Source organism: Loxodonta africana, chromosome 20, assembly GCF_030014295.1.
Source record: "Loxodonta africana isolate mLoxAfr1 chromosome 20, mLoxAfr1.hap2, whole genome shotgun sequence".
NCBI classification, from domain to species: domain Eukaryota; kingdom Metazoa; phylum Chordata; class Mammalia; order Proboscidea; family Elephantidae; genus Loxodonta; species Loxodonta africana.
Genome location: NC_087361.1, coordinates 7,278,674 through 7,298,882, shown reverse-complemented (window position 1 = coordinate 7,298,882; position 20,209 = coordinate 7,278,674). Strand labels below are relative to the sequence as shown.

The following is a 20,209-nucleotide window of genomic DNA, read 5'->3' as shown; positions in this document are numbered from 1 at the left end:
TTCAATTTAAAAGAAAAATAACAGTAATGCTAGGAATTGGCTGAACAGCAGTATCACTAACTAGCTTTTCTTTGAGTTCTATTTCAATTCTATTTTTTTCTTTCTTTCTGAAGTTCCTTCTAAAAGTACTTAACTTCTATTCTGCACCTCCTTTTTTTATTGTATATAATGAAGTTTCCTTTTCTTTGACTAGAGAGAAAACCGATCTAGTGAACATGGTAGAAAAATTTCACACATTGGAAAGGTAAAGAAATTGTCTGCTCTTTCTTATTAAAAGTGAAAGGAAAATACAGGAAACCAAAGAAGGTCCATACCACTTCCCCAGGAAATCAAAGGTAGAAACAATGAACTGGGCTATAAATAGATCATTTTTTTCCTATGGTAAGCAGGACAGTTTCTTATCGTCTTCCCTACTTCTGTATTGGATGCACACAATTTTAGAAAAATAATTTGGAGGAGGCTTGCTTTTAGATCACTCCATCACACAAAGTCTAATATTATCGGTAGAATTAATATTAATAATTATCCTCATGGAGTTTAGAGTAAGGTATAAGGATTTAAACTATGCTCATTACATGCCAGGCACTGTTCTAAGTGTCTTACAGGTAAATCTGAGTTCATTTACCATCACAGCAACCCTAGACGGCAGGTATTATTATCCTCTACATTTTATAAACGAGGCACTACACGTGTGGAGGAATTACACAGCTTGCCTGAAGTCACAAAGCTGGCTAATGAGGCAGCCAGAACCTGATCACAGTCAGCCTGGCTCCAAAGGCTGCGTTTGCGTTACCTAATCACCAGCCCTGCTGCCTCCCCACCAAGCAAGCAAGTCTCTCTCTCTCACACACACACACACATGATCTCACGTGTACCTCTGAGCAACTCGTTTGGATTAAATTAGCAACAGTTCCTGGAAGTCTGTATATGAGATCCCGTGCTGAGCTACTTTAGGAAACACGAAGATAAATAATCCTGATTTCGTAGAGTTTATAGTCTAATGAAAAACAAGATAAATATATAAATTATTTCAATAAAACAACAAAAATAATAACAGCACAGGGCAACCAAGATCTTAGAGGAGTTTAAGAAGAGATCTAGTTGTAACAATAAGGCAAAGGATCATAAGGGAGATGAACTTTGAAAACTCTGAGAGATTTTTAAGGACTTGTATGCCAGAGATTATAAAAAATTTCAAGTAGAAGGACTCTATGAAGACTTAGAAACCTGTAATTGCTGAAGTATCATGAAAAAGCCAAATCAACTTGACTGAAGAACAAGACATAAGTAAAAGCATAGAGAGCTTAAAAGCTGGAAAAATGCATCCATGTACTCACCCACTCAACCAGCCACCACTGAGCGTGTTATGTGTACGCTCCCCCAAGGACTTATTCGATAACCATTTCAAGACTGTTTAAAGATTATACTGAAGATAGATCTTGCATACGTGAAAGCACTGAACAAAGAGTTTGACATAATAAATATGTGTCTAATTTTACTAATTTTTTATATAAAAAGGTATCAAGGAGGTTTCACAATGGAACAAGGAAGATACAAATATCTTATTTTCAGTCCCATATAAATTGACCAAAGTACAACTGCTATTGTTGGGTGCCGTTGAGCAGCAACTCCACAAGACACAGAACTACTCCCATAGGTCCTTCTTGGCAGTAACCTTTAATGGGAGCAGATCGCAGACACGGGAGAACTACCCCCATAGGTCCTTCTTGGCTGCAATCTTTAATGGGAGCAGATCGCAGACACAGGAGAACTACTCCCATAGGTCCTTCTTGGCTGCCATCTTTAATGGGAACAGATCCCAGACACAGGAGAACTACTCCCATAGGTCCTTCTTGGCTGCGATCTTTAATGGGAGCAGATCGCAGACACAGGAGAACTACTCCCATAGGTCCTTCTTGGTGTGATCTTTAATGGGAGCAGATCGCAGACACAGGAGAACTACTCCCATAGGTCCTTCTTGGCTGTGATCTTCAATGGGAGCAGATCGCAGACACAGGAGAACTACTCCCATAGGTCCTTCTTGGCTGTAATCTTTAATGGGAGCAGATCACAGACACAGGAGAACTACTCCCATAGGTCCTTCTTGGCTGTAATCTTTAATGGGAGCAGATCGCAGACACAGGAGAACTACTCCCATAGGTTCTTCCTGGCTGTAATCTTTAATGGGAGCAGATCGCAGGGCTTTCTCCAGCAGAGTGGCTGTGTGGATTCAAACCACCAACCTTTTGGTTAGGAGCCTAGCACTTAACCAAAATATGATAGAAACACAAAGAATGGAGTATTTAGAGCTGAACATGTAAGAGGGTGTGTATTAGTGAAATCCTAGAAAAAGGGGTTTCTGAACCAGACTTGAAGAAGGGTGTCAAAATTCTGGGGAGGTAGAAAAGAAAGGAGAAGAGAAGTATTTGAAGAAGTAAGAACTGATTAAAAACATCAATTTGTAGATAATCACTTCAAATTAAGTAGAGGTATATATCTTCCATCCATCCATCCACACATCCATTCAACTATTCAATAGACTCAATATTTATTAGTGCCTACATATTCCAGGAAATGTGCCATGCTCCAAGAAACAAGAATAGCCAAGACACAGTCCCTGCCTTCTAGGCAGCTTTCTAGTCTATTGGGAAATACAGTCATGTCAGCAGTATATTGCGATCTAGTATGATACATGTGAGCACGGGTACCTGGCAGCATAGAGTAGTGATATCCACCTCAGATTAGGGTAGTGAAGGAAAGTTTACAAAGAGGCAACACTGTGCAGTACAGAGGTGACTAGCTTCCCAAGCAATTGGTGCAAATTAGGGAAATAAAGGCACCAAGGTGTGAAAAAAAAAAAAGTACGTTAGGAAATAAGAGTGCTGAGTACTTCTTTGTTTCCTGGAGGATGAGCTGAGTACAAAGAGAAGCCAGAAAAAGCAATTCCTAAAATTTGTCATGTAAATGAGATTTTTAGACTTTAATCCAGAATCAATTAGGATTCATGAAAGAACTTCAGGCAAGAGGTTGGCATGATTAGCTCTGTATTTAGAAAGCTCCCTGGTCGTACTAAGCATCACTGGATAGGACGTTACTAAACAGAGGGAGACCAGGTGCAGTAATCCAGAGAAGCACCTGAAGTAAAGATGAGGAGAAAAGGACACATAAGAGGATTATTCAGAAGCTATTAATCTATGGTGCTTGTTGAATATTGATTTGACTGGACATTCATATCTCAGTCTCCTCAGTGTCAAGAAGTGCACAGCATCTGTAGTTCAGGAACCACTGCCTGGCTTGTTAGAAAAATAACTGTCACCCAGAGACCAGTCACATTAATGTGTCATTTTATTCTTTAAACAGGAAATAATAGTTTCTGACCTCATGCTCTAAAGTTTCTGGATGATAAACTACTATTTCCTAGTGGTCAGGTTCAGTTTGGTACTGGTTTTATTTTGTAGAACATATTTATTCATTAATGCCACTTCTCTTTTCCTACATGTTTCTACCACATCCTGGGTCAAAAGACCAAGAAGGCAAAAAGCAGGATTGAACTATTAAAAGATGAAATGAATTCATATAAAGATGTAATAAATGCAGAACTTCCCCACCAACTTGCCCTGACACACTAGTGCTCTTGTTGTTGTTAGTTGCCATCGAGTCTATTTCGGCTCATGGTGACCGTGCAGTGTAGTTCCACTCCATAGGGTTTTCAAGGCTGTGATCTTTCAGGAGCAGGTTGCCAGGCCTGGCTCCCTAGATGGGTTCAAACCCTTCAGCTAGTAGCTGAACAATTAACCATCTGCACCACCCATGACACACTAAAACAAACCCACTGCCACTGAGTCGATTCTGACTCACAGCAACACTATAGGACAGAGTAGAACTACACCATAGGGTTTCTAAGACATGGCTGGTGGATTTAAACTGCCAACCTTTTAGTTAGCAGCCTTGGCTCTTAACCACTACGCCACCAGGACTCCCTAACAGACTACAAAACACCAACGGATTGCTGTCAAATTGATTCCGACTCATAGCGACCCTATAGGACAGAGTAGAACTGTACTCACAGGGTTTCCAAGGAACAACTGGTGGGTTCAAATTGATGACCTTTTGGCTAACAGCCTGAACTCTTAACTGCTCTGCTGCCAGGGCTCCCTGACACACTAAGTGTACTAATACCCTCAGTTAGGGCACCTGGAGCCTCTCCACCAATGGGTGTGGGCCCTGAGCAGAGAGGTGGGCTCTACCACACATATCTCCAAAAAGGCTGAGAAGCACTGAACTGAGGCATTAGGCATATGACACCTCAAGTTTTTTTGTCTTCTCCCTGTTTTTACGAGTTCTCAATCCTAAAACTGCCTTCAGAAGTTTTTCAAAGACCTCTGAATAGCAGCTTGTACCCAACTTTAATTCCAATATTTTCTTCTTGACTGTTCCTTTTGTAAAGAAAATCACAATAGTCCTAAATTAAGAGCTACTTTATAAAAATCATAATTTGTTTGGCCATTTTTGGAACCAACCTCTCAATCATTCTGTTTCTGGGAACAATGCTTCTTTCAAATTAAAAGCATTGGTCAGGTCAAATGAAAGCATTCTCTCATGGCCTCACTGTGTAGTGGGGCAAACAAGAGGAACGCTTGAACAGGAGGACTAGGTCATGGGAAAACACAACTAGTGTTAGAGAATAATTAAAATAATTCAACCCTTTGAAAGGTCACGTCATTCATTCATTTGCTCATTCATTCAACAGAATATCGTGGGACTACTGGGTGAAAAGCTATGGAGAATAAAAGCACGGTTTCTCTAATGATCTAACAAAAGAATTATTAATTTTGATGACTAAAAACAGCTTGACATTTGGCTCTCATCTCAAATATACACATGTTAAAGACAAATTAAGCATATTCCTCAAATCTGAAACCAAGGCACAGAGTTAAAATGCTCTGGGAGGCAAGCGGTGTATGTACCCAGTATTTCAAGAACCCACATTTGATTTAGTAGTGATTTCACTCAGGTATCAGTTAAACAGAAATTTCAGCCCCTTGATGTCTGCGGTTATAAATAAGCAGAAATAAAGATGTCTCAAAAGTATAATTCTCTGTGGCTTGAGGTGCCAGCAAAACAAATTCCCTTTTGAAAAACGTGTGAGCAATCTTTCCATCTTTCACTGACCTTATGACAAGTCAACAGCATTTTTTAACTCACCAGAATTTTCAGTTTTCAAAGAGAAATACCACAGACAATTTGACCTGGAGATTTTCTTAAAGTTTTGAGATACAGTTAATTTCTAACGTGATCGACTGGATGCTTGAAGGGCACAGTGCTACAGGAGCTGCGGCTGCGAGAAGTCCAGTCGGTTCTCACGTCTGCGCTCCTGATCCCTCTCTGCTTTCTCCCATTCACAACCGTGTATTCATAGCCTTGTGGCAGCTATTCTGATTCGGATGAGGATGGGCTTTTTATTATTAATTTCCAATTTGTGAATGGATATAGGAACATTACAAATAGCTAAGTTTCTAGAACACAGAATGTTCATGTTAATGGCAATAACGGTATATCCTCCTTCCGAGTACATTTTAGTAAAAACCAGTTGCCCTGGAGTCAATTCCAACTATAAGAAGTGGGAGGGAGGCTTTGATATTTTCTAAGCCAAAAATGTTATATATCTAATGAAACATACATTGCTCTATGTATGTTCTAATCATGGTGATAGCTGTAGATAAACATAATATTTTGTGGAAAAGTAAAAAGGGAAATGTTACATTTAATTCATCAACTGTGACAGCACTAAGATCACTGAAAGCATATTCCAACATCTGATACGGCTATTTTATCAGTTCAGGGAAAAAGACCTTTAAAGCCAGGATTAAAACAACAGTCAACGTGTAAGCTGTCACGCTCCTCCTTAATACTCGGTCAGGGTGCAGCCTACATTCTCAGGTCTTCTGAGGGTACTCTCAGGTCTAAGGGGATCATGAACAGGTTACTGCGGAAGGCACGTGTCTCCTGATGCTCACTTCTTCATTAGCTTACCGAGAGATGCCAACAAAGATCCTACAAGTTCACTCAAGGTACGCTGACTTCACACATTCAATTCCTACTATTTACCAAGCTTCTGTGAGTTTTTGTCTGAACAGAAAGTACCTAAAGGAAAAACATCTTTATCTGGCTATATAATGCAACTTTGTGATAAAATTATCCACATTTCTGTATTTTGTTTACGCATGTGTACTTTCTGTACAATAATACAAAGAAAGCCTGAATCAGGGTGCAAGGGCCTTTTCCCACCTCCATTTCAGATCTCAAGCAAGCGTATACCCCACCCTCTCTAGGGAAGCATTCTCTGATTCCTGCAAGCCTGGTTCCCTCTCTGAATTCTCACAAGGTTACTTATGCCATTTTTAAAGTATGAATTCCTTTCTGCCTTTTATTTTGTACATGCACCTTATGTATGTACTAAGTTATAAGAAGCTGGGAGGGGGACAGAGGAGGAATCGCTCTCAAGACAGTAGACGCTTGTTATTTTTGGTGATGGGAGAAGCAATACCAAATGTGGCTGAAGTGTGCACAACCTGACCAAGGTAACTAATGACACTAAGAAATACATAAAAGTAACGGATGATTTTGGTAAATGCTGTAACATACACAATTTTGCAACAACAGCAAAAGCAACCAAAAAATATGGGTGTGGTTACATAGGTAGACATGAATGCATGTATGTGTACAGGAAGGTAATGTGTGTAAATATGGGTGCAGGTATAGGTGTACATGTAGGCACACACATATGTACATACACACACACGTATATTTGTGCTGCATAAACAAACAAAAACCCACTGCCGTCGAGTTGATTCTGACTCATAGCAGTACCACAGGACACAGCAGAACTATCCCATAGGGTTTCCAAGGAGCGGCTGGTAGATGTGAACTGCCAAACTTTTTGGTTAGCGTCTGAGCTCTTAACCACTGTGCAACCAAGGCTCCTTGTACTGCATTCATGTATATAATAAAGCACATAGGCGGCACAGTTAAAAATACCTCCAAGACATAACCAAATACCTCATGGAATTGGCTGACTGGATTTGAAGGCTTAGGAAGGACCATAGTCTCATGGGACAACTTGGTCAACTGGCATAACACAGCTCATAAAGATAATGTTCTGCATCCTAGTTTGGTGAGTAGCATCTGGAATCTTAAAAGCTTGTGAGCAGCCATCTAAGATACAACTATTGGTCTCTACAGGTCTGGAGCAAAAGAGAAAGAAAGAAACCGAAGACTCAAGAAGAAACTAGTCTAAAGGACTAATATGAATGACGGCCTCATCTATCCTAAAATCAGAACTAAATGGTGCCCAGCTACCACTACTGACTGTTCTGACCAGGGACATAATAGATAGTCCTAGATAGAATGAGACAAAAAGGTAGAAAGAAACTCAAATTCTTAAAAAAGCTCAAACTTAGTGAACCAGCAGAGACTAAAGGAACCCGAGGCTATTACCCTGAGATACCCTTTACATTTTGTACTAAAACCACACAGCAGAGTTCACCTTTCACATAAATAACAGACTGGCTCATGAACGGTATCATCTGTGATATAAAAAATCATCTATATGAGATCTAACGGTCAACACTTACTCCAAAGCGAAGATGAGCAGGGAAGCTAGATTAACGGAAACACAACAACCAGAACAGAAATCATGAGAATGCTTATATATCGTGAAAAATATAACCAATGTCACTGAACCATATGTACAGAAATTGTTAAATGGGAACCTAATCTGCTGTGTAAACTTTCGCCAAAAACAAACAAAAAAATTTTTAATAAAAATAGTTATAAGAAGTTACAAGCTTCTCATGTATACAAACTATCTACCCACTGACGTGAAGTCAATTTCGACTCATAGCAACCCTATAGGACAGGGTAGAACTGCCCCATAGGGTTTCCATGGAGGGGCTGGTAGGTTAAAACTGCTGACCTTTTGGTTAGCAGCCAAGCTCTGAGCCACCCTATCTAACTCAATGAACCCTTGTTAAAGAATGCTGTATAAACTGATATTTGCTTTGCAGTGTCATAAAACTATTCCATTATAAACTGTTGAGGCATAGTTTTGGTGCTTAAACAGAAAAATTACTTATCAAAACACTCAGCAAAAACACTCCAGAACATTACCAAAAGACAAAAGGAAAATCTATATGTAGAATGGGAGGCAGGACTAGGTCACCCCTCAAAGGTATAGCCAAACAATAAGAACAATTTTTGCTTACTTGTCTCCAAAAAACTTTCTCCAGAATTCAGCGGCGTCTGCTTTTGTGATACGAAAGTTATCTCCCTGGAATTGACCATTGGGAAATATTGCTTTGATTTCTGCCAGCATATGACTGAAGATGAGGGAGAGTTTTGTCAGATTTCTTCTGTAGACACAAGGGGGGAAAATGAAGGGAAAAATTCAATATACATATGCATATAAGTTTTAACAGGAATGGATATTAACACAAATAAAATTATGCACAGTATGCATCCACCTACGTCTTGGTGGTCACCAGGTGACCTCAACTTAATCACCCCCCTAAACACAGTGTTCATAAAACAATATACACTCCCATTTCTAACAGATTATCATTTTATTATTCCATGTATTCATTTAACACAGGCATAAACAGGATAAATTATGTTACGGCATTGATTTCACTGTCTAATGGGAGACATGTATACCTACAAAAAATGGTAATTGAATACATATGCTAAACACAAAAGATGGAGTGCCTATATCTACCTGGGAGAGTAAGGAACGATGTGACATCAGAGGAGAATCTAGAAAGACAAGTAGTTGTTTAAGAGACGAAAGACCAGGACTGGAGAGAAGAGGAGGGAGGTAAGGTGAGGCAAAGGTATTTTGGGTTGTAGGAACAGCACGTACAAAGGTACAGAGGTATGAAACGGAACTAAGTACCTGTGTAATATCTAACTTGATATGGCTAGCACAGATGGGAGGGAGACAGGAGGAAAGGACATAACACCGGATGCAGAAGTTTGGTTGGGACAGGACATAAGGAGATATCTGAATCAACGAGTAAAGTTTTGCCAAATACACTTGCCAGTCCTCCCTAAAAATTAGACTTTCTGATGATGGGTTCCCGATATGGGCAAACTTTAGAAGCAACCTGCCCAATGTGAATGTGTTTCTCTGGTTAAAAGCTACTATTATAAGTAATAGGGAGTGGAATGGATTAAAAAGAGTAGAGACATGATCAAATCTCAATTTTAGAAAGAAAAACTTGTGACAGTATGAAAAATGGATTGGAAGAGATGGAAAGGCAGGCTTCCCTCTATTCTAATTTCCAAGTAAAGTTCCGGGGATTCTGACATTATTTAAAATATGATTCAGACTTCGAAATAGTATATCACTCCAGTCATTTAAATCATTTCGTAAGTTTTTAACATTAGTTATGTTAATGAGCCAAAATTGCTAGTGCTAGACACTAAAGTAGGTGCCCCGGTGGTGCACTGGTTCAGAGCTTGGCTGCTAACCAAAAGGTCAGTGGTTCGAATCCACCAGCCACTCTGCAGGAGAAAGATGTGGTAGCCTGCTTCCATTAAGATTTATAGCCTTGAACTACTTTATGTGAAAGGAAAGACAACACACAATACAGGGCAGGTCAGCACAACTGGCCTAAAGCAAAAGCAAAGAAATTTCCTGAATAAACTGAATGCTTCAAAGGCCAGCGTAGCAGGGGCGGGGGTTTGAGGACCATGGTTTCAGGGGACATCTAAGTCAACTGGCATAATAAAATCTATTAAGAAAACATTCTGCATCCCACTTTGGAGAGTGGCGTCTGGGGTCTTAAACGCTAGCAAGCAGCCATCTAAAATGCAAAAATTGGTCTCAATCCACCTGGATCAAAGGAGAATGAAGAAAACCAAGGACACAAGGTAATTACAAGCCCAAGAGACAGAAGAGGGCCGCATAAACCAGAGACAACATCAGCCTGAGACCAGAAGAACTAGATGGTGCCCGGCTACAACCAATGACAGCCCTGACAGGGAATGCAACTGAGACCCGTGACGGAATGGGAGAGCAGTGGGATACAGACCCCAAATTCTCATAAGACCAGACTTAATGGTCTGACTGAGACTAGGACCCCGGTGGTCATGGCCCCCAGACCTTCTATTGCCCCAGGACAGGAACCATTCCCAAAGCCAACTCTTCGGACAGGGATTGGACTGACAGTGGGTTGGAGAGGGATGGTGGTGAGGAGTGAGCTTCTTGGATCAGGTAGACACTTGAGACTATGTTGGCATCTCCTGCCTGGAGGGGAGATGAGAGCGTAAGGGGGTTAGAAGCTGGCGAAATGGACACGAAAAGAGAGAGCGGAGGGGGAGAGAGCAGGCTGCCTCATTAGGGGGAGAGCAACTGGGAGTATGTAAAAAAAAAAAAAAAAATCTTTTTAGCAAGGTGTATATAAGTTTTTGTGTGAGAGACTAACTTGATTTGTAAACTTCTACATAAAGCACAATAAAAATTTAAAAAGAAAAAAAAAAAAGATTTACAGCCTTGGAAATCCTATGAGGCAGTTCTACTCTGGCCTGTGGGTCGCGATGAGTTGGAACTGACTCTACAGCAAGAGGTTAAATACTGCTGAAACAAAAAATACTAAAGAAACTGGGCTTTTTAAAACTGACCTTGCTTTAAATTCCTGTTTACTCAGAATCATATAACTCAATAAACCAAACCAAACCAAACCCGTCGCCCTAGAGTCAATTCTGACTCATAGCAACCCTACAGGACAGAGGAGAACTGCCCTATAGGGTTTCCAAGGAGCAGCTGATAGATTTGAATTGCCGACCTTTTGGTTAGCAGCCAAGCTCTTAAACATTGTGTGACCAGTGTTCCTGTAACTCAGAAGGTACATATATATTTCTACCCTGAGGCTTCAGCTGCTTTGTGGGGGAGGGGGGTGTCAAGTTGCAGGAACAGATGGGGCAATTGCTTCGGGGATCAAAGAAAATGTAAAGGAAAATTAACATTGGAAAACACAGCAAATTTGCAATGAGTATGAATCCATGTGGTGTTTCAACGGACATTCCCATTTTTTGTTTTCCCATTTTTTCTTGTGTATTTTTGTTTAATTACTTTCAAATAACACACACACACACACATCTGGGACCAAAAAGACCATATATATAATGTACCGTCAATAAGGTCAATGGGTGAGTTCACTCTTTTTTATACATTTAAAAAAGAAATCTATAATCTATCATTTCCGAAATAAGATGAATACAGAGTAAAAGGAAGGTACTCATGATAAAAAGTGGAAAAGATAGGAAGAAGGGAAAGCAATGAAGTATAAAGTATTTTATATCTCAATAAATTCACTGCTATTTGAAGAACAAATGCCTCATTTCCATAACCTGGGTTTTCTAAGATAAGCTTTAGAGAAAAGGGGATCAGTATCTCAGCCCTTATTTTAGTGTCGGAAAAGCAATCACAAATAATTTGCAAACTGTTATGGTTATACATGATATTTCATTATTTAGATTCATCTCACTTCTACACAAAGCCTGACCCAAGTGTAAAAGTCCTGTAACAGCTGAATCTTTGATACTGCCCTGAGCTTCTAATTTATGTCAACATACCCTCATTTAAATGATAGTAGATATAAGATATCCAGTATGAGGAGATGACAAGTGAACTGTGACTTATGTCAAAGGAAGGACTTGTGTCCAAAGGCAAAACCAACTCACTTTTGAGATCTGAGTATAAAGAAGAGCATAAAGTCGCTTTAGGAAATCTGCATTGAATTCAATTTCCCTAATTAGGCTAAAAGGATAATTTTTCAACAAACACCCAATTTATACATAGGGAAATAGAAAACGGAATAGAAGGAAAATAGAAAAATCAAGATGGCTATAATTATGGTGAGCCAACTGTTCTTTATTTTCTGAACTGATTACTCTCTGTCCCCTTGCTTCTCTGTTCTTTAATCACATCCAAATGTTTTTCATTTTTACTGGTTAGATCTAAAGTCTGACGCACCATGCCAATGATTAACCATTTTGCACGGTTGATTGACTGGGTCTGAAACATTAAACTTTAAAAACAGAAATAGTAACATTTTATCTTTATGATTTAGGGTATATAAGCACTAGTAAATAGTAAATATAACTAATTCGCTATTTAATTATAAACTGTGTATAAAGTTCCATTTTCTTGTTATTTTAAGTGGATCACCGCATTTTTGTATTTTTCATTCAACTAAAGCAATGAAAAAACATTTTGCATTTGGTCTTTAAATAAACAAAATTCATGTTTTAAAAATATGTGAATGCATCAATACTGTTACTTTATTTTTCCCAAATAATAGGATATGTATTTATATCTATAGTATATTTCTTTTATATTTAATTTATATGTATAGTGATTAAGAGTTCAGCTGCTAACCAAAAGGTCAGCAGTTCAAATCCACCAGCCTCTCCTCGGAAACTCTATGGGGCAGTTTGACTCTATCCTATACGGTCACTATGAGTCAGAATTAACCCGATGTCAATGAGTTATACATATATATAAATAATTATTCTGGAAATCTATTATTTAAAACATTGACTGAGAAAGACTGCAATCCATACGAAGACATGAACAGAACAGACCTGACAGCTAATTCTACTAATATTTTAATTTATTATCATAGTAAAAGAGTTTCTCTTTTCTATTACTTCTACTGTTTCTTCTGTTTTCTATATGTTGTTATGCAACGTGAATTTTCTTTAATTTCCACCACACTGTAAACCCAATTCGGAAAATAAAATCCAAGAATACAGTCATCCTAACCATCTAGACATAGGAAAGAAAAAAGGCAACAACTATACATCTTTGCAGATGACATTTATTTTCCTATTATGAAAATTTTCCTTGCTTAGACAGTTTTCCACAAACCCACTAGTTAGGATTTCCCCTCATCTCAAAGTCAAAATGATGATTCCTTAATAGAGGATCTGACATTCACTAATTAACGTGTCTTGTCAGTTTGTCCTACTCTGGGGCTTGAATGTTGCTGTGATGATGGAAACTTTGCCACCAGTATTCAAACACCAGCAGGGTCACCCATGCCAGAAAGGTTTCAGGTAAGCTCCCAGGCTAAAGCAGACTAAGAAGAAGGACCTGGCGGTCTATTTCTTGAAAAGAATTAGCCAGTGAAAGCCTTATGAATAGCAGTGGAACACTGTCTGATACAGTGCCGGAAGATGAGCACCTCAGGCTGGAAGGCACTCAGAAGACAAGTGACAAGAGCAGCCTCTTCAAAGTAGAGCCCACCTTAGTGACATGGATGGAGTCAAGATTTTGAGACCTTCATTTGCTGATGTGGCATGACTTAAAATGAGAAGAAACAGCTGCAAACTTCCATTAATAATCAGAACCTGAAATGTACGAAGCATGAATCAAGGAAAACTAGAAATCATCAAAAATGAAACAGAACGCATAAGCAACACTATCCTAGGCATTAGTGCGCTGTAATGGACTGGTACTGGCCATTTTGAATCAAACAATCATATGGTCTACTATGCCAGGAATGACAACTTGAAGAGGAATGGCATTGCATTACCGTCAAAAAGAATATTTCAAGATTTATCCTGATGTACAATGCTGTCAGTGATAGGATAACATTCATACATCTACAAGGAAGACCACTTAATACGACTGTTATTCAAATTTAGTCCAAAGACGCTAAGACCAAAGACGAAGAAACTGAAGATTTTTACCAACTTCTGCAGTTTGTAATCAATTGAACATGCAATCAGGGTACACTGATAATTACTGGTGACTAGAATGTGAAAGTTGGAAACAAAGAAGATCAGTAGTTGGAGAATACGGCCTTGGTGACAGAAACAATGTTGGAGATCACATTGTGCAAGACCAATTACTTCCTCATTGCAAATACTCTTCTTCACAAACTTAAACGGGTACTATACATATGGACCTTGCCAGATGGAATACACAGGAATCAAATGGACTACATCTGTGGAAAGAGACAATGGAAAAGCTCAATATCATCAGTTAGAAGAAGACAGAGGCCGACTGCAGAACAGGCCATCAGTTGCTCATATACAAGTTCAAGTTGAAACTGAAGAAAATTAGAACAAGTCCATGAGATCCGAAGTACAACCTTGAGTACATCCCACCTGAATTCAGAGACCATCTAAAGAATAGATTTGACTCGTTGAAGACTAATGACCTAAGACCAGACAAGTTGTAGAATGACACCAAGGACATCACACATGAAGAAAGCAAGAGATCATTAAAATGACTGGAGAGGAAGAAAAGACCAAAATGGATGTCAGAAGAGTCTCTGAAACTTGATCTTAAAAGTCGAGTAGCTAAAGCAAAAGGAAGAAATGATGAAGTAATAAGAGCTAAACAGAAGGTTTCCAAGGGCAACTCAAGAAGGCAAAATAAATATTATAATGACGTGCAAACAGCTGGAGATAGAAAACCAAAAGGGAAGAATGTGCTAGGCATTTCTCAAGCTGAAAGAACTGAAGAAAAAACTCAAGCCCTGAGTTACGATACTGAAGGATTTTACGTGGGAAATATTAAATGACACAAGAAGCATCAAAAGAAGATGGAAGGAATACACGGAGTCACTATACCAAAAAGAACTGGTCGACATTGAACCACTTCAGCAGGTAGCATATGATCAGGAACTGATGGTGCTGCAGGAAGAAATCCAAGCTGCACTGAAGGCATTAGTGAAAAACAAGGCTCCGGGAATTGATGGTCCAGATGTTTCAATAAACATGCAGTGCTGGAAGTGCTCATTCGTCTATGCCAAGAAATTTGGAAGACCGCTACCTGGCCAAACAACTGGAAGAGATCCATATTTATGCCTATTCCAAAGAAAGGTGATCCAACTAAATGTGAAGTTATGGAACAATATCATTAATACCACACGCAAGTAAATTATTGCCGAAGATCATTCAAAAGCAGCTGAAGCAGTATAACAACAAGGAACTACCAGAAATTCAAGCCGATTTAGAAGAGGATGTGGAACAAGGGATGTCATCGCTGATGTCAGATGGATTCTGAATGAAAGCAGAGAATACCAGAAAGATGTTTACCTGTGTTTTATTGACTACGCAAAGGCATTCAGCTCTGTGGATCATAACAAATTATGGATAACATTGCGAAGAACGGGAATTCCAGAACACTTAATTGTGCTCATGAGGAACCTGTACATAGATCAAGAGGTAGTCGCTTAAACAGGACAAGGGGATACTGCATGGTTTAAGGTCAGGAAAGGTATGTGTCAGAGCTGTATCCTTTCACCATACCTATTCAATGTCTATGCTGAGCAAATAATCCAAGAAGCTGGACTATATGAAGAAGAACGGGGCATCGGGACTAGAGGAACACTCATTAACAACCTGCGTTATGCAGATGACACAACCTTGCTTGCTGAGAATGAAGAGAACTTGAAGCACTTACTGGTGAAGATCAAAGACCACAGCCTTCAGTATGGATTACACTTCAACATAAAGATAACAAAAATCCTCACAACTGGACCAATACACAACATCATGATAAGCGGAGAAAAGATTAAAGTTGTCAAGGATTTCATTTTACTTGGATCCACAACCAACAGCCATGGAAGGAGCAGTCAAGAAATCAAAAGACACGGTACATTGGGCAAATCTGCTGCACAAGACCTCTCTGGAGTGTTGAAAAGCAAAAATGTCACCTTGAATGCTAAAGTGCGCCTGATCTAAGCCATGATGTTTTCAATTGCCTCATATGCATGTAAAAGCTGGACGACGAATAAGGAAGACCGAAGAATTGACAACTCTGAATTGTGGTGTTGGCAAGGAATATTGACTATACCATGGACTGCCGAACGAATGAACAAATCTGTCTTCGAAGAAGTACAACCAGAATGCTCCTTAGAAGCAAGGATGATGAGATTATGTCTCAAGTATTTTGGACATGTTATCAGGAGGGATCAGTCTCTGGAGAGGGACATCATACTTGGTGAAGTACAGGGTCTATGAAAAAGAGGAAGACCCTCAATGAGATGGACTGACACAGTGGCTCTAACGATGGGCCCAAGCATAACGACGATTGTAGAGATGGCTCAGGATGGGGCAGTGCTTCATTCTGTTGTACACAGGGTTGCTATGAGTCAGAATCGACTCGATGGCACCTAACAACAAATTAAGAACATATTTCTGTTACTAAAACTCCTCTACCCTAAAATAACTAAAGAAATACAAGTTTGTCCACAAAGACTCAATAAAACTTTAATTTTATGTGGAATTTTAAAACATTACTTCTTTCACTGATAAGATATATTTTATTTAAACTACTTATTAAGAATCGTCCATTAACCATCACAATATAAGCTATTCTAATATGTTTTGTGTGAGATTCTGTTTATAAGAAATAATTTGAGAATAAAAGTCTTTTAAAATACCAAGTAATCAAAAGCACCTTTTAGATATCAATCTTGGGCAAACTAGTAAAAAATGTTCATATTAGAGGATCCTTGAAAAAGAGGCAAGAAGGTGAAAATATATGGGAGGAGGGAGGAAAAGAAAACCAGCTAGATTATATATGAGAAATGTATCTGCAACGTCAAGGATATCACCTAAGAAGCAATGTACTCCTTTTATCCTGAACTCGATCACCTAATATTGTATTTCTTTAAGCGTATAAATGACTTTCTCCAAAAGGCTGGTTATGTTACTGAACAGAATGTGAAACTGAACTAGAGTTGCCATTGTTGATAGTTGCCAACTGCCATCCAGTAGATTCTGACTCAAGAAGGCTCCATGTGCATTTGTGCAGAGTACAACTGCTCCACAGAATTTTCAAGGCTGTGATCTTCTAGAAGCAGATTGCCAGCAAACACTCTAAGAAGACTGAAGGTTAGGTAAGCTTTGAAAGATGTATTAAATTTGAAGGATGAACAGAAATGTATCAAGATTTGATGAGTAGTACCATAAGCTGCAGGAGGCACATGAAGGCAGTAATCTAATTAGACTGCATGTGGTCCTTGCATTTGCTTCATTCAAGAAACAATTGTGCCATAAATCAAGAAATAAAAAGCTGTGAAGGCCGGATTAGTGAAAAACTTTCAGAAATACTTTCATTTCAGCGAGGTCCCAAGTTTGTGGGACAGTATAGCTTTTAATAGATGAAATGGGAAACCCCATTTTATCCAAAAACTATTACATTTAAATGCTAGAACATGCTCTTCTTAATTTTACAAGGTGAAACAAATTCAACGTAAAAAGACAGGCAGGCCATATAGAATATAAACACTTAAAAAATGAAACTCACGTCCAGTTAAAGAGTAATTTCCATTCCCTGTATTTCTGATAAAAGTGCTGTCCACGGTGGGTTTACAGTTACCTCACGCTGTTTCTGAACTTGGGAACATTTTGATCCCTAAGCAGGTGAGGAGACTAGGCTGATGTAAGCCTTGCCTTTCATTCTTTCTCTTGGGACCAGTGACTATTATTAAGCTGGTCCTGAGTCTTAAATAAAATTGGGTCCTTACCCATTTGCCCCCACGACCCAACTGCTTTAACATTTTTAATACCTCTAAGGGAAGTGTGAAGCAGGCCTTAAAAGTGCAAACACTAACGAAGACTCAGAGTTTGCCCTGAGTCGTAAGAAACTCAGAAGGGGGGCCAGAAATAATCTAACCACAGACACAGGCAGGAGGACAATTTTTCAACCTGCTCCATTTAAACCTTGTAAGTTGAATTGCTCAAAGAGGAATTCAGTCCGAAAACTTCACTGATGTAGATAACTGAAGGAAGGTTTCACATTGTGTTTGCTGGAGTACAGACTTCCACCACTGGGCTGCCCGGGGAGGAGAAGCCAGACGTGCCGGCTGGACACGGTGGGCGTCTCTGACCTCTCTATAGTGTACTGTAGAGCATGTCTTCTACCAAGGTCTACTAAGAGCAAGATAAGGGTGTTGCTTGCAGGGCTAACAATTTGCTTTCTGCAATAAACATGTTTAAACAGACAACTGACAACTGCCTTACTTAAAGAGAATGCACACGTGCAATGATACACCTATCATTTGAACTGCACCCTATTTTTCTAATGTTCAATGTAATGCCCTTTAAGAGATTCCCAGGAGACAGTCAAAACATATTCTGCTTAATTTTCAGTTTCTTCATGTTAAAGAATTTGGCCTTAGAGTTTGAGAGTCCAGATTTAAATTCTTACTCTGCTGGCAGTCTTGGGAAAATTACTTAACCTCATCTCTAAAAATCTTAAATAAATTGCCTGTCTCACTGAGTTGTTGTGAAAAGTAAATAAAGCACGTAAGAGCCTAGCATATGTAATTATTTAAAATACACTTAGTTTTTATTATTGTTAATTTTACCTCCCACTTCTGTTCAAAACCAGAAACACTTATTACAGCAGTGTTTCTCTTTTTCCCATATAACACTCTTGTCCATGAACAAATGACCATCTGAATAATAAGGTTAGAATCATCATTCATGCATACGGCCTCTCCATAAACAGCAAACGATGGACAAATATTTGATTATTCAGTCATTTATTCAGCCAGTCTTGACTATTATATGCTAGGCTTGATCTAGGCACTGAGGAAACAAAGATGAAGATGACACAATTCTACCACTAAGGAATATATTGTACATATCATGGCAGAAAGAGGAAATGAAGCGAGTCCTGGGAGCACTGACGAGACTCACCTATTTCAGTTTGGGGTACAAGGCTTCCTGAAGGTAAATACATGAGATAAGTATTAAATAACAGAAGTGAGCATGAACACAGAGAGGAGGAGTCATTCTGGGGCGACCCTGCGCAGAGGCACAAAGGTGAGAAACAGCACAGTGTGTGCAGCAGGATTACAAGATTAATGTTGCTGGGCTGCAAAATGTGAATTCATGAGATGAAGGGGGGGGTCCCACAATCATTCACGTGTTAGGTATGACATGAAGGAGTGGGCTTTCATCTTGTGAGAGAGAAGGCAACCCAGAGCCCAGTGCTGTCGAGTTGATTCCGACTCACAGCAACCCTACAGGACAGAGTAGGAGCCACTGCAAAAGTCAGATTTGAGTCTGAGATAGCTCGTAGGGGCAGCTGTGTAGAAGATAAGCCTCAGGAGGACAAGATGAGAGGTAGAGAGATGGCATAAACTAAACAAAAGAATTGAAAGCTTAGGGGAGAAGAACACTGGGAAATACAGAGTCAAACTGTCAGGACTTCAAATTGGTCTTTATGGTTTTAATGGACTGGAGGGAAGGGGAGACTAAAGGATCTTAGAGGTCTCCAAAGTTAAAGAAGGATGCAGTGGGAGTGAAGCTGAAATGGAACCATAAGAACGAAAGGAATTTCCCAAGTATGCAGTGATGAGTTTGAACCAGAATCTGGCCCTGCAATGGGCCACTACAGAAGCGTGGAGGTGGTGTGGGCCAGGAAGTACGGTGATGGCTCCAGGGTTGAATGAGGTCACGTATATAGATTTTGAAATCTCCTGGAATTATGGCAGCAGCAGTTTGGATGAAAGGAAGGACTACAATAAACCTTATCTCAATATATTCAATAAAGCTTTCATCCTCTCCAAAAGGTTTTTTTTTTTTATGCCAGTTATTTTAATTGTGTAATAATGCCAAAGTAGGATTAACAACATCCCTTTGATGACTTCAACAAACAGTTTTATCTAGAACATTTATAAAAAATCTACCACCATATGATATGATCATTCATCTTTTCATTTGGCTTATAAACTTAACAATATCTGCTTCAATTAAGAAAAGTCTTTTGTCTTTATTATTGGACTTCTTTTGATTAAACCTCATCTTTTACAAGTATCCTTTTGTAAAGAAAATCTAGGAAGGGAGGCAGGAAGGGAAGAAGAGAGGGAGGGAGAGAAAGAGGGGAGGCAAAGGAGGAGGGAGGGAAGGAAAGAAGGAGGGAGGGAACGAAAGAACAAAAATTTAGACCATCTATTACTTGAGACCAAAAAAAAAAAAAAAACTCACATTCCTTTTTATTTAAGATGAAATTTCTGTTAGCTAGGTGGCAAGTCATATTTGCTATGATATTCATATGGAAGCAACCAAAACATAGTAGGATAGGAACCTTGTTTTCTTTACTTGATTTTCTTTCTTAGGGTCCTTCTCAAAAGAAACATTAGAAATTCAAAGTACACTTTTATGACCCAGAATGATT

The 20,209-nt window shown here is 39.2% G+C and overlaps 1 protein-coding gene across 5 annotated transcripts in view; it reads right to left on the bottom strand.

The window, feature by feature from the left end:
- The window catches only part of CBLB (Cbl proto-oncogene B), a 246,310-nt gene that overhangs the window by 120,687 nt on the left and 105,414 nt on the right, over positions 1-20,209 (bottom strand). For 3 of the 5 annotated variants that reach the window (XM_064273028.1, XM_064273029.1, XM_064273032.1), the window contains one exon: positions 8,265-8,411. The exons of the other annotated variants lie outside the window; for them this stretch is intronic. In XM_064273028.1, the coding sequence (XP_064129098.1) occupies positions 8,265-8,411 (147 nt within the window). The remainder of the gene's footprint in view (positions 1-8,264; positions 8,412-20,209) is intronic. 5 annotated transcript variants of the gene reach the window in all.